General features: G+C 36.8%; 1 protein-coding gene across 1 annotated transcript; it reads left to right on the plus strand.

The window, feature by feature from the left end:
• The first annotated feature begins 13,050 nt into the window (after nucleotides 1–13,050).
• LOC136230791 (transcription factor bHLH167-like) lies at nucleotides 13,051–14,048 on the plus strand. The gene is made up of 3 exons (XM_066019976.1): nucleotides 13,051–13,269; nucleotides 13,388–13,717; nucleotides 13,801–14,048. Exons 1-3 carry the CDS (start codon nucleotides 13,153–13,155, stop codon nucleotides 13,870–13,872), a joined length of 519 nt encoding a protein of 172 aa, XP_065876048.1. The 5' UTR covers nucleotides 13,051–13,152; the 3' UTR covers nucleotides 13,873–14,048.
• The last annotated feature ends 2,112 nt before the right edge of the window (nucleotides 14,049–16,160 follow it).

Raw genomic sequence — 16,160 nt, forward strand, 5'->3', positions numbered from 1 at the left:
AATCTAGTTATGGGCTCGTCCTTCACTGCAGAGCTCTAGGGGATCTTCTCTGGGCTTAAGCACGCCAAAAACTTGGGTTTGAAAAGTTTGTTTGTGGAATCAGACAACCTAGAAGCGGTTAAAATTATCTCTGATAACAAGACCTTGAGTTTGGGTAGCCATAATTTAGTGAAAGGAATCAGAAGTTTATGTTCTTCCTTCGACACCATCAACTTTGGGCATGTCTTCAGGGAGCAGAACAGGGTTGCAGACCGCCTCGCTGCTGAGGGCCATGTGAGGATGTTGGGAATCTCTACTTTTTTGTCTCATCAGGGTTTTCTCTTATCTTTGCTTTTAGATGATCTGGGTTAGCTTTCCTAGGCTAATCCCGGGTTAGTTTTTTGGGTTTGTTTGTTTGTTTCTCTTTTCTTTTCCTACAAAAAAATAGTATTCTTACCCATTAAGATCTTATATTTGTTTTTTATCAATGATTTCGTGACTACTAAATTTCACTGCTCATGTAATATATGCAAACTAAAAGTAATTGAATATCCACAATATTTCGAACACTAGTTAAAATAATATTGATATATGTCAGTGTTCGAAAGATTATGGATATTCAATTACTTTTAGTTTGCATATATTACATGAGTCATGGAATTTAGGAGTAATGGAATGGTTGATGAAAAACAAATATAAGGTTTTAATGGACAAGAATACTAATTAATTGTATTATAATAAATAAGAAAATAGAATTAAATAAAAAGATAACATATAAAATTAATAGGAAAAGAATATAATATGGTTAATTTAATTATAACGTTTAGCTTAAATTGGATATGTTTTGTAAAAGTTAAGCTTAAATTCGTATTATTTTATAAACGTTAAGCATATATTGGTGCTATTTTGTACGTGGGGCCTAAATTCATGTTATATTGTAAACGTTAAACCTAAATTGATATTATGTTGTAAACGTTAAGCCTATATTGGTGCTATTTTGAATGTTGAGCCTAAATTGATACTTTCCCAAAAACCTTAGACCTATTTTGGTACCTTATCCCATTAATATATAAAAGGAACTTGAGTGAAAGAAAGAAAACCTAATGCTCCAGCAACCCTCCTTCCTCTCTCATACCTCCCCGCCTCCTCCTCTGTCAATCCCTTCGGATGATGGCAACCCCATTCTTCCTTGCATCTACCGTGGTTCGCAGACGAACACATGCAGGATACTCGTAGAGCTTCGATTGAATTATGTGAGTCCGAGAAAGAGCTAATTGGTTGTGTTGATGGTGATCCTTTCTTCTCTGACATTATTACGATTGCCTCAGAATTGGTAGAAGAATGGTCTCAGGCTTGATCCACTGCTTTGATTGTTAAAATTATGGGACGAAATTAACGTGGATTACATCACTCTCCGAAACGGTGCTATCGAGTTATGAGCTTTATTATGGCTTCCATCTGGTTAATTTTGATTTTTCTAACGAGGCACACTATATAGTTTGTTTTGCAAAAATGAAAAGTAATATGTTTATAAAATTATATTATTATTTAGTGTATTTTTATTTAAAATAGATAATCAATTTTATAATAATTTAATATTTTAATTTAAATATATCTTTTTTTGGTAGAAATTTAAATATATCTTTAATATAATATCTATTTTATCTGGAATTTGTTATACATGCATTATAGAATTTTTAATGATTTATTAATAATTAATTAAATTATCATTATTATTTTTTTAATCTAATCAGTTAAATTTAAATTTATGAAATAATTAGTAATTAATTTTAATATCATACTATTTTAGTAACAAAAATATTTTTTGTAATTTATTTTGATTGCTCGTTTCAAGGTTCGTGAAACTATTTTTTAGGTGGCTCCTCTTCCAATTCAAGTTTTGTATGTAAACTAAGATTCGGACTCTAAATCTATAGTTTAAGCGCTTTAAGGTTCTTATCCACTAAAGCCAACATTAATTGTTTTAATAAACAATAGTTAAAGTTAATTATAAATTTTATTACATAATTTTTAATTAAAAATACACTAAATAATAATATAACATTGTTATTAATATTACTTGCTTTAATATAATAAAAAATTTATGAATGGAGGATTAAAGTAGTTTGTTTTGTCAAAATTTATAAATTTTATAATGTGTTTTTTAAAAAAAAAAACCAACTAGTGTAATATATACAAATTTAAAATTAATAAATTATTTATCCTAAAATATAAGCAGTAAATGTAGATTTTTCATATTAAATAATAAGTTTCAAAATCGGAAAAGAAATTAGTCACATTTTTTTTACAAGTTTCAAAAAGTCTTTTCTCCATGAAGGAATATTTTATAATCTTGTCTTGTCTTGCTTGGTCTTAATTTAATTGACATTTTGTCATCTACATTAATGGGAAAGCTAAAACGACTCTGCTCTCGTTTTTTTTGCTGCTCCTGTTGAGAGCTTTTCTCTCGTATGAGAGTCCTTGCATAACACGTCTCTGTTATTAGGGCATTATCGCAGTCTGGAAACTACCACCCCCGGCGACCGCCGATCAAACGGATCATCTCAAATGGAGGATACAACAGTAGAAGGCCGGGAGATTGACGACGGGTTTGAGTTTGGTGGAGTACAGGAAACTGAGGGTAATCGACAATATGACATGTGCCTGGTGGGGATGTTACTAACTGATAAGACCGTCAACTTCACAATACTGAAACACAGACTACTGGGTCTATGGAGACCAGGAAGAGGTATTTCTACTACTGAACTCGGGCTGAAAATCATTTTTTTCCGGTTTTATCATGTTTACGATCTTAGATGGGTCATGGAGGGAGGCCTCTGGACCTTTGACAATAATCTGCTAATACTACATGAACTGAAAGAATGAGAGGACCCGCTAATTGTCCCTTTACATTTAGTATCGTTTTGGGTGCAAATACATGATATTCCCGCTGGGCTATTCACAGAATCAGTAGGCAGGGTCCTAGGGAACTACATTGGCTTATTTCTCCAGTATGACACAAAGAATATCTGGTCTATATCAGTAGACCTTTTATGAGAATCAAAGTACAGGTTGATATAAGGTCTCCTCTTAAAACAGGAAAGAAAGTTAGAATAAGTGGAGGGGATTAGAGCCTTTGCCTGTTTAAGGACGAGAAGCTCCCCACCTTTTGCTATATATGTGGGCTCATTGGGCACATAGACAGAAATTGTGATAAGTTCTATGAAACAGTGGAGGATGAGGTACCTAGAGGATGGGACTCATCGATCAGGGCACCACCTAGACGTATTTCGAACTTTGGCAGTGACCGATGGCTAAATGAAGAATCATCGACGATGGGGGAGAGCAGTAGCAAGGGTGGGGAATATGCAAAAGCCCCAATTTTGGAGTCCTTAGGCCATAACTTGGGGGCTTGTATGTTGGACCCAGGGAAGTCAGCAAGCCTACAACAGCAGCCGCAAAAACTGGCGATCCAGGGGATAGAAATACCTGATGAAAGGAAACGAAGGAGAAGTGACAGCGAAGTAGGTAATGTGGCTGTTCATAAGTCCGTTCTAGACAGTTCCAAACCAAATGGAATGGACATTGATGGAGGTGGTTCAGTTAGCACGATGCAGGGTGATGAGACAGCGGGTACTTAGAAACAAGCAACATCTGGTTCAAAAAATGGACAATCGGCGGGCCTCGAGGGGGAGGTCTACCCTGGATCATGAAAATTATGAGTTGGAACTGCTGTGGGCTCGGTAATGTCAGGGCAGTTCCGGTGCTGAGTGAACTCTTGAGAGTTCACAACCCTGCTGTTATAATTTTATTTGAAACGTTAGTGAATGGTTCTCGAATTACGGATATTAAAAGGAGACTACGATTTGATGGAGGCTATGCAGTGGAATGTGTAGGGCATAGCGGAGGACTTTGTGCGTTGTGGAGGAACAATACAGACTGCTCACTACTCTCCTTCTCTAACAATCATATTGATCTATGTATGTACGATAGTGAAAGGGGAGATTGGAGGTTAACCGGGTTCTATGGATTCCCCAAGAGCAGCAAAAACTTGATGCGCCTTCAGAGAAGACTCACTAAGGGATAAGTGTACCCCGTCGTTATCAAGTAATAAATCTGGAAAGTCCAGGTATCGAATCCACAGGACTTATTTACCACAAGTATCGAGCTACTTGGTCTCAGGTGTTATCTAGGCTTTGTGGGTTTTGAGTTTGTTTGTTTAAGTTAATCTACTCCTAGGTTGAATTACGCTACTCCTAGCTAAGTTATTCTACGCCTAATTAAGTTAAACTACTCCTAATTAAGTTATACTACACCTAGGTGATCTTTCACTAATGCAATTACTCGAAGGAACATGGTATGAACGATAATAATGAAGATAGATCATTAGGTCTATTGATTAAAAATCTAATCTAAGTCACTTGTATTCAAGGCGATTAACCCTACTTACCCTCCTGAAGTTCCTAGTGCGTGATTCCCTTGTAAGGCCGAAACTAGGTCTAAGGCTAAGCAATTTGGCTTAATCAACTAAGAGGTCGTCAATCTCGTAGGCTCTGACTAGGTCAGATTCAGCTCACAATATGTGCCTACTAGATTTTGGGCTTTTGAATAAGTTAAACCAATTGAATAAAGCGTAAGACAAAGATTAAGCAAATAATCATAGAACAAAATAAGAGCTAAAATATTATTAAAGGCGAAGAACAATGTCACATGATACAATTAGCCTAGGATTCATAGACTGTATCAAAGAGTACAAACAAGGAAAGATAAAAGGAGATACGAAAATCCCTTTCAGGGAACGTGTCTACTCTGCAGCCAGCTTCCTAGGTCTTAAGGACGGACCTTGAATATTCCTCGGTGAACAGCTTTGAAGGAGCTTCAATGGAGGTTGAAGAAGATGGAGGAGATGGAGAGGAACTTCAAGGGGAAAGCTAAAGTAAATTACAATTAATGAAAGATATCTAATTTACAATGGAAAAGTTCTATTTATAGTTGTAGCTCAGGCCCTCTTTTTGACCTATTTCGTGTCCTTTTGCAGGTGGGAAGTCATGGGACCGGTCGTGGAGTCGTGGGGTCAAAACTGACTTTTTTGACCAATTCCCGCAGGTCAGCTCGCCGAGCAGGGCGCGCTGCTCGGCGAGCTGGCCCTGCGCGGCCAGCTCGCAGCGAGCTGACCCCCAGCTCGCCCGAGCAGGCCTAAAAAGGCCAGTTCGACGAGCCGTTTTGCCCTGCACGCTTCCGCACGGTTGCTCGATGTTCCACGAAAACTCCAAATAACATTAGTCTCGAGGCTAAATTGACCCGCCAATCGCTTATTTTGCGCAAACGCTCCGTTTGGTGCGACTTTCGGCGGATCAATTAGCTATAAAAGATAACGGAATTATAACATACATGCCATTTTGGCCTTATTTGCCTAAAATGATCAGAAAACGAGCCTAAACAACAAAAAGTTAATAAAACATTTCCAATTCCTAAATAACTCACACAAAGGCATATAAATGCGAGAATTGCTCGCTTATTCATGAAATAGCACTAAAAACCGTCCTAAAACCGTACCCAAAGATAGGGGTTTTTGACCCCTATCAGCAGTCGACGTAGAGACTCTTGGTCTCTCTTACAATCCTTAGCCGCCGCTTCTACATTACCATGGGCTGTCATAGGTGATTTTAATGATCTTCTAGACCAAGCAGATGAGAAGGGGCTAAGAAGCCACCCGGAGTGGTGCATAAGAGGATTCAGAGAAGCGGTGGAGGCAAATGGTCTAAACGATATCCCTATGGATGGCTACCCTTATACATGGATTCGCCATTGGGGCAAACCCAACGAGGTCCAAGAACGGTTGGACAGATTATTAATTTCTGAAGCCTGGGCAACTCGTTTTCCTGACAGTTCGTTATACAATGGTTTTGCCCCATTCTCAGATCACTCTCCAATCTTTTTAGTAACGCAGGCTCCTTCTCAAGCTCCTTGGACTCACAAGTTCGCCTTTGAAGATAAGTGGCTGCATGAATCAGAATTGGAGCCGTTAATTTCGACAAAATGGCTAGAACAGACAGCATCCCCTTTCCATATTAAATTAATCAGACTTGGGGAGGCGCTACTTAGTTGGGGAAAGCAGAAAAATAAAAATCTCAGATCAGAAATTAAAGAGTGTAACAGGAAGCTGGACCAATTGAGAGATAACCCAACGTCGAATCCTATCAGTGAATTTAAAGCTGCAAAAACCGAAATGCTCGACCTACTGCTTAAGGAGGAAGATCATTGGCGGTAACGATCCAAGAAATTGTGGATCCAGGAGGGTGATTCCAGTACCCGATTCTATCACGCCTATGAAATGGTCGAAGAAAGAGAATCTGATCTCTAAATTACAGAATGACACCAGAAACTGGATCTCGAATCAAGCGGGTTTGGAAGCTTTGGCGACTGAGTATTTCTCAGACCTGTTTTCAAGCAGCCACGCACAATTTTGACAGGTCACTGAGCTCGTCCAGCCTCGGATAACTGAGGAGGATAATCAGAAGTTGCTTAATCCATTCACCAAGCAGGAATTTCACAAAGCGCTTTTCCAAATGCATCCCTCAAAAGCGCCAGGTCCTGATGGATTTAATCCAGCATTCTTTCAGAAATTTTGGCATGTCATTGGCGATGACCTCTTCGCGACAGCGAAGTTCTGGCTCTCAAGGGGCTCATTCCCTCCTGGATTAAATGACACTGTGATAGCACTAATTCCAAAATGTGAGTCCCCAGCTTCTATGAGAGATCTACGACCAATTGCTCTCTTCAATGTGGCGTTCAAGATTATTTCGAAGGTGCTGGTGAACCGGCTTAAGCTGCTACTGCCAGGTGTAATTTCAGAGACGCAATCAGCATTCGTGAAAGGGTGTTCTATCTCTGATAACGTCCTTGTGGCTTTTGAGATGATACATAGCATGAAAAGAAATTCGAATAGGAAGAAAGGTACAGTTGCACTAAAGATGGATTTTAGCAAGGCCTACGATAGAGTGGATTGGAACTACCTTCAGGCTATGATGTTAAAATTGGGTTTCTCTGATCATTGGGTTTCTATGATTATGATGTGTGTGACATCAGTCAGGTACTCGGTCCGTATGAATGCTAATGTAGTGGGATCTATAGTTCCAGAAAGGGGTCTGAGACAGGGAGATCCTCTATCCCCGTACCTCTTCCTGTTCTGCGTGGAAGGCATGACTACTTTAATTGACGATGCTGTCAGTAAACGGCAACTGAAAGGGGTATATGTCACTCGAGGAGCTCCTAACATTACACATTTACAGTTTTCCGATGATGCTTTCTTCTTTTTCAACGCCACCATTGCAGAAAGTAGAGTAATGAGATCAATCCTGCAGAAGTATGAAGTGGCGTCAGGCCAGGCTGTGAATTTGTCAAAATCTGGCTTGATGTGCAGCAACAACGTGGATCCTATGCTACAGGAAGGCATTTCGCACATTCTGGGAGTCTCTAATCCACTTGCAACAGGCCGGTATTTGGGTCTTCCATCACTCGTCGGCAGATCCAAGAGAGCCATCTTTGCTCACCTGAAAGATAGACATGGAACAAGCTACAAAACTGGAAATGGAAGAACTTATCCAAAGCAGGAAGGGCAACACTAATTAGATTCGCAGGGCAAGCTCTCCCAGTGTACTTCATGGGGGCCTTTTTGTTGCCTATTTCTACTGCAGAAGAACTCCAGCATATGTTAAACTCATTTTGGTGGGGCAATAAGCCGGGTGGAGAGAGGTCAATTAACTGGTTAAAGTGGGACAAGTTATGTGTCACTAAGTGTCTTGGCGGTTTAAGCTTCAGAGATTTCACTGTCTTTAATTTGGCATTACTGGGAAAGCAAGGGTGGCGTCTTATGACAGAGCCCAATGCCCTTGTTAGTCGTGTTTTCAGAGCTAAATACTACCCAATGGGGGATTTTCTCTCGGGCCGTTTAGGGCATTCTCCGAGTTATATTTGGAGGAGCATTTGGCATTCTCAGATAGTGTTGAAGGAAGGTTTTCGTTGGCAAATCAGAGATGGTAAATCTGTGAAGGTATGGCTGGACCCTTGGTTGAGAGATACAGATAACTGCAAAGTTGAGTCAACAGCTCCGGAACCTCATTTAGACCTCAGGGTATGTGATCTATTCATCCACAATTCAACGGATTGGGATAGAGAACTACTAGAGGAATTTTTCATGGAAAGGGATGTTAGGGAGATTCTAAAAATTGATGTGCGGAATCATAATGTAGAGGACATGAGAATTTGGAACGGATCGAAAGGTGGGAAGTACTCAGTTAAGTCCGCGTATCGCCTGCTAACCGAGAAACTAGCTCCTATGGCAGAGTATGAAGCTGAAGGGGACTGGTTGAGGATTTGGAAAGCTAATATTCCCTTCAAAGTTCGCTACTATATTTGGAAACTGTGTAGAAATTGCCTCCCAACGAGAGCTCGTTTGCAACAGAAAGGAATCCCGATCGAAGCGCAATGTGTTGTCTGCCAAGGAGATGTCGAAGACACTTGGCACTTGTTTTGGGAATGTCGCTTTGCCCAACAGATATGGCGAGACACCGGTTTGCTGCATATTCTGGTAAGAAGCGCTGCATCAGCTCCAAACTTCAGTAATCTGATATTCAATTCGCTCTAGTTGGCATCTGCTGACCAAGCCGACAGAATTCTAATGCTTCTATGGTCGATATGGCGACACCGTAATGAGAATTGTGGAAGAATGTAATTATCTCGCCATGGAATTCGATCAGGTCTGCACTCGAGGTTCTATCTGACTGGAAGGAGTCACGGGTACAGCGCAGATATGGAGCTCAGCAGGTCTAGCGACCAACACCAGAATTACCGTGCAAACTTTGGCATGTTCCACCCCGGGACTTCCTAAAATGTAATGTGGATGTTGTCGTCTTTGAAGCTGATGGAAATGGGGGAATTAGTCCTGTTATCAGGGACGAAAGAGGAGGATTCGTTGCTGCTCGGATCCGTTGTTTGGAAGGAATTCCCCCGATCAAACAAAGAGAGGCAAGGGCAGTATTAGAAGCGTTGCAGTGGGCGGAGGAACAACAGTGTATTAAAGTGGTATTTGAATCTGACGCCAAGGTGGTAGTGGATGCAATCAACTCTCAGAATGAAGACTTCACAGAGTTTGGTGACTTAGTGCAACAATGCAAATTTATTCTTTCTACTAATGACTGTTACTCAGTCAAGTTTGTACGGAGACAGGCTAACGGAATAGCACATGCTCTCGCTAGAGAATCCAGATTAGCCAATAGTCCCATAGTTTTTGATCATATTCCAAGTTTTCTAGTTTCTATAATCAACATTTTTTGCCCGTTAGTGGGCCATTAATCTCATTCCGTTTCAAAAAAATTAATGGGAAAGCCACTTTTTTTCCCTTAATTTTTTTGGGTGCTTTTTTCCCTTAATTTTTGTTTTTTTTTTCTTTCTTGAAAGTAAACATCAAATTGGAATGAGTGATCAAAATAGTAAGTTATTGGGCAAATGCTCCTAAATTTAGAAAACAAAAAAATTGGTCCTTAAACTTATTAACTCTTCGAAATTGGTCCCTAATCTTACTAATTATTTTGTAAAGAAAATTACAAAGGACAATAAATTTCAACTCTGGCATACGCATAGGATCATCACATTTAATATTGAGAAAAATGATAGTATCACAAAGGCCTCTTATTCTATATCATTCAAAAATATTGAAAGAACCTCGGGTTAAGCCTATATGGTCCTGGAGACTTATTAGGATGCATTTGAAAAACAATAGTTTTAAATTCCTCAATGTTGAAAGGAGCAGTTAAGTCACTATTCATATCAGGCGTGACAACACATGGCCACATCCATAATATCATAAGAAGGAACATGTGAGGCACAGAACATAACATTAAAATAATTCCTTACAATTTCATTCCATACCACGAGAATCAGTTACCTCAATGTCGTCGTGATTGATAAGTTTTTCTAGCCGATTAGCCTTCTTCCTTATATTTGTGCAAGCATGGAAGTACTTTGTATTTGAGTCACCCTCAGCCAACCAAAATTTCTTTGCCCATTGCCTTTATAATAAACATTTTCCATCTCCAACCAGTAATTCAGATTTCGCTTAGCAGGCATGTATCGGTTAACTCAAGTTTTGTCCTCCTTATCTCGGTGTTGCGTCAAAAGAAAATTACATTGCTTTATTTTCTTGGTGAATCGATATTTAAATTTCCTACCCCATTGTTCTATTGAGGATGAGCACACAAATAATTTAGAATTTACAGATAGATTCCTCGTCTCAAACCAACACTTACGAACAAGATCAGAGAAACTAGCTTCTTTTAACCACGCAATGTCAAACTTAAACTGATGGGAACTCAGAATAGACGATCTGCCTTGAAATTCCAAAAACAAAATGGAGAATGGACAAAGTAACTAGAGGCATATTCTAAAGTATGTAATTAAGGATTGCACCAACTTACTGATGCAAAACCTCTGTCAAGCTTTTCTCGGATTCAGGAAGGACTACCTCGAGTCTTTTTCCAAGTAAAATGATCACCAGTAAGAAACAACTCACTCAAACCCACTGCCAACAGAGCTTCCAAAATGTTACGTATTGAATGATTAGGGAATAATGCTCCACCTCTTTTTTCTTCCTGTTTAAGAATACGATTGAAATCTCCAATCATTACCCAGGGAAGGATAGAGAAATAAGAGATAGAGGACAAAAGAGACCATGATTCACGATGCTGAGCTCTTTCCATAAAAACTAACTAGTCTCCAATCTCCGTTAACAGTATCTCAGATACCCAACTCAATATGGTGGTCCAAGTAACCGTTCTCCATTGCATCCACCGTATTTTTCCAAAGCATTGCCAACCCACCACTTCTATCGTTACTCTTAATCGCAAAACATGAATCAAACGCAAATTTTCGACGTAAATTCTCAATGCAATTCTTATGAACCAAAGTTTCAATAAGAAACACCACACTAGGATTGTGAGCTTTAATCAACTCACCTAAGAACGAACATCTCGGAGGCTTCCCATGCCTCGACAGTTCCAACTCAAACAACTCATTATGCTTGATAGGTCTTTGTTACGACGTCGTTTCAAGAACAGATGAGAGGGATTGATCCTTTGGTAAAGAAGAAAAAAACTCATAGGGGAAGTTGTTTTAACTGTTGCTATACGGAGGCTGATCGTTGCTAATCTTCTGTACTAGTGGATCTTGTGTTGAAGGAAAAACTTATCTATATCATTTTGGAGCTCCAGTTTCGTGTTTTCTGCCTACTCCACATCTGTCTTGTTTGTCGTACCTTAGTGACCAAGAAACTGCACTTCGTTAGGAGACTTACCAAAGTTGTTTGACGATTGAAAAGGTAATTTTCCATTTAGTTTGATATGAGATGGACCACTATCACTCTTTACCTAAACTACTCTCATCATCTCCACGACCGGATTCACGTAGCCACTACGACTTTGCTGGAACATTAATTCTTCTTAATATAGACAAAGCTGAAAAGAAGAAGATAAGTCATATAGACAAAGTTGTTACTTGTACGTTTTATGAAATAAACAACCACACATTTCATATCGGCGATTCAACAAAGGGGGGAGTTGTCGACTTAAATATAAATACATGTATGTGTAGAAAATGACAACTTTCATAGTTTCCATGTAAACATGTATGTAAAGTTGCGTGAGAATGTTAACTAAGTAATGCATATCAATGGGCAAATCGCTACTGCACCTTTGAAGCATTTAAATTATCTTGCGCTGCGTCTATATACCCAATTGGACACCAGTCACAATGGACAAATTGTGATCCTCCTATTAAAGTTCTCTCCCTTATAAAAGGCTATGGACTTGTCGCTCGACCAGGAAGTCAGAATAGAAGACCATCTCAAGGTGAATATCTAGTTCCAAGAAGAACATGTAGAAGGTGCAATGTTCACAATATCAACCACAACTTATAATACACAAACATGAAATATTCACAATATCAACCATAATGTATAATACTCAAACCTGAATAATATACTATACTAAATGTGCAGACTTCCATATCCTCCAAATACCTCAAATAAGTTATCTTAAATAATTCCATTTTGTCTATTGACAAATTGCTCTTGACTTTCTTCATTACATGAGTGTCAGTCCTCACCGTGATTGATGCCTTCGTATTCAAGCTGAAAGGATACTTGATTTGATGCTTTTAAAACTATCATCAAGAGGTACTCATCTCTTTCTCTTCTTGGAATCCTTCTTAGAAGCATCCTTGGTTGAAACCTTCGCATTATTAAAAAAAATGGAACGAAGTGTAAGGGAACAAGAAAACAAAACTACTTCACACTACAAAATAAAATCAGCTAACAATACTTCGCAGTTGCGAAACAAATGAAAAACTACGAAGACAATTGTCTCTGCAGTTCCAGCAATCCCTTTGCAGTGTGTAACACTGTGAAGGTACTCCTCCACTCAAAGATAATTTCGCAGTCATGAAAACCTTCCGTAGTGGAAGCAATTGTGGAGGAAATTCAAATGACTGCTATGAATTTCCTTTGTAGTTGCTTCCACATGACTGTGAAATTATCTTCCAGTTGAAATAAGAGGGTTTCTAACGCAAAATAAATCACAAGTAAGTTTCCAATAAGTTTCTAACAAAACTCTAACCCTAATAAGGTCTTAAATCCTTAGCAAAGCTACTAATCCCTAATCCAGTGAACCCTAAATCGCACTAAAATCCTAAACTAAACCATAAACATGCAAGGAGATTAAAACTTACCTTCTTTCTGACCCTTACCATTAAATCATAGCAAAACTGGTACCAAAATCGAAACAGAAATCGTGCAAAAAAACGCAGTAAAATTGCACAAAATCACTCCGTAGTTATCTTCGTAAAAGTAATGTTCCGTATAAAATATGTTATATATACTAATGGTTTTTTGGAAAAGTTAATTTTGAAAGTTTATAGTTTTATCAGATGTATTTAATAATTGTTTAAATTATAAATTGGACAAGTGGACAGCTGGTTTTATGAAAGTCGCGCTATCGTTTCTCCTATATAAACCGCAGCAAATATTTCAAAGCGTTGCATTTTATCAAGTAAAGTAAATAATACTACTTTGAATCTTTTTCTTCCATTACTTTTGGATCTCTCTCATTGTTTCATTATCCAATGGAACCTCCAACAATTAATAACAGAACTGAGCGAAACATAAGAGAAAGAGATCGAAGAATGCACATGAGAAATCTACTTTCAATCCTTTCTTCTCTTCTTTCCGTCCAATCTAAGGTAATTATTCCACAGATAACATTTGTGTTTTTGGTTTCGTTTTCGTGTCCATTTCGGTTTCCCTTTCTGTGCAACATAGGTTCCAGTTTTATTGGAACTTACATGAATTTGTTTTCAGGTGTCACTGAATAATCTGGTAGATGAAGCTACGAGTCATATCAAGAAGATGAAAATGAGAATAGATCAACTTGAGCTAAGAAGAACAAAAGCAAAACAAGAATATAATAATCATCCTTGCAGTTCATCTGATTCATCAGGTTTACCTTTTCTGAGGATAAGTAGTAGTGATTCTACTGGTGTTGAAGTTAATTTGATTACTGGATTCACCAAAAACTTCAAGTTACATGAAGTTATAGAGGTTCTTCAAGAAGAAGGTGCTCAAGTTACAAGTTGTTCTTCCACTCTCAAATCTGATGATCATCGTTTCATATACACAATTATATCTCAGGTTTTTATACAAAATCTCTTTCTTAATTGGATAATATATGTGAAATTGATTATGTAATATGAATTTTCTGAGTATCTTTGCAGCCAATGTGTTCTAGAATTGGAATAAAGACTGGGAAAATTGCTGAGAGATTGCAAGACTTGGTTTGCAGTTAGAACAAGTTCTGATTTCAAATTAGCAGAAAATGAAATTAATGATCTGATTCGCTTTTAGCATAAGCAGAAAAAATTTAATTGGAAGATCTCTGTAAAAATAAAATTCAAAAGCATTTTAAGCTTTTGAATTGGATTGTTGATTCACAATATATAAGTGATTATCCTATTATTTCGTCTTTTTAAGATGTTTTCATGGATTTCAAGAGAGCTTTTTTTTATTTTTTGTTTCCGAAATTGTTTCTATTCTATCCTTCTCACTTGATTAGTTTAGAATAGAAAGTTATTATTATTATTATTATCTATGAGACAAGCATGTCATAAGTTTCGTTTAGGCAAAAAGCATCCTGAGGCCCCTGATCTTTCATTGTTTGGTGCATTAAGAACTCGATCTTTTATTTAGACACATTGAGCCCCTGATCTTTGACCATTTGGTGCATTAAGCCCTCGATCTTTCATTTAGACACATTCGGCCCTTGATCTTTCATATATGGGTGTATTAGGTCCTTCCATAAATCAATTAATATATAGGTTTATTAAGGGCATGTTTGGTGTGACAACAAATGATGTTCTAAAAATAACAAATTCTAAAATAAAAAATATATTATATAAATTAATAAAAAATAAAAAATTTATTGAACACAATAAAACCTTGTTTTTCGATAATTATGTTCTAAAAATAAAAATAATGTTAAAATTGAAGCACATTTTGTGGAAATAAGAAGGGTAATTTTATCAATAACAAGTAACTACAAACAACTGTTCATGAAAAGAGCTTTTCGTGAAAAGCTCCAAAATGTTGCAGTGATCAGAGAAAATGCGAAACGCTGCAGTTATATAAACCTAACCAAACATGCCCTTAATAAACCTATATATTAATTGATTTACGGAAGAGCCTAATACACCCATATATGAAAGATTAAGGGTTTAATGTGTCTAAATGAAAGATCGAGGGCTTAATGTATCAAATGATGAAAGATCAGGGGTTTAATGTGTCTAAATAAAAGATCAATGGCTTAATGCACCAAACAATGAAAGATCAAGGATCTCAGGATGTTTTTTGCCTTTCATTTACCATAAAAGTTTAAAATGATAGGTAAAATTTAAGAATAACTTTGTTTATTATTATTATTATCTATGAAATTCAACGGACTCAACAAAAAAACAGAAGAAGTGCATGCTAGTAGATAGTTATAAATATGTTAAATAATTTGATAAATTAAAATGTATGTTGCTTTAAGGATGTTTTGGAAGCTAATAGATTATTGTAAACAAATTCAAAAGACTTATATATTTGAAAATTTCAAGTAGTAAGCATATTGAAGAAATTTATATCAAGTAACTAATTAGGTAAAGACTATGCTTACTTTGTTTTTAACAAAGTAAGTCTTACTTTGTATGTTTTCACTATTGGATTAATTTTAATGGTAACGTTTAAGAATACATTTTATTATATTTTCTCTGTCATATTCTCAAACGTGAATGTTTCTTATATTGAATAGTGTACAATATTAACAAATGAACTAAAAACTTCAAGCGTTGAAGTCGAAGAATGTATAACTTTTATTATGTTATCTCGACATGATAATTTAATTTATTAATAGAAATTTTAATACATGATAAGATAAATATTACATTTTTCAAGTCTGAGAAATCAAATGGTTCCTCAGCATGCTAGCTTAAAGATTAAAGATTATTTTTATTCTTTGACATATTTCTCTTACCATATCATTTAACCAGTTGAACTAAAAGATTAAACTATAGTTAAAATCTAATCACAGAACAACATAACCTCGTCTTATTATATATTGAAATTCCAATTAATAACTAGTTCATGTACAATTTTTCATATTAAAAAAATAAGTTTCAAAAGTCTACTAAAATTCCATCAATAACTAGTTCATGTACAATTTTTCATACTAAAAGAATAAGTTTCAAAAGTCTTTCAAGTCTTTCTCCACGTGATATGCCAAACTAAATGAAGGAATATTTCATAATCTTGGCTTGGTCTGGTCATCAATCATTTTCTTAAAAAAAAGAATTTGTAAACATCAATCAAAAACAATGCACCAAAAAATAGTACCATATTCGGCAAATGTCAATTATTCAAAATGTAAAAGCCACCCACAATTATTCAAAATGGTTTAATATATCCAAAACTCTGAATTTGATAATAATGTTCCCGAATTATCAGTTTCTTTTAGAGAATATCACTTTAAACTAGTTTATAAGTCAATATATAACTGTAACCAAATTTTAAAACCCGGAATTTAGGTGATAAATATACTACT

The sequence above is a fragment of the Euphorbia lathyris genome, chromosome 5 (genome assembly GCF_963576675.1).
Source record: "Euphorbia lathyris chromosome 5, ddEupLath1.1, whole genome shotgun sequence".
NCBI classification, from domain to species: domain Eukaryota; kingdom Viridiplantae; phylum Streptophyta; class Magnoliopsida; order Malpighiales; family Euphorbiaceae; genus Euphorbia; species Euphorbia lathyris.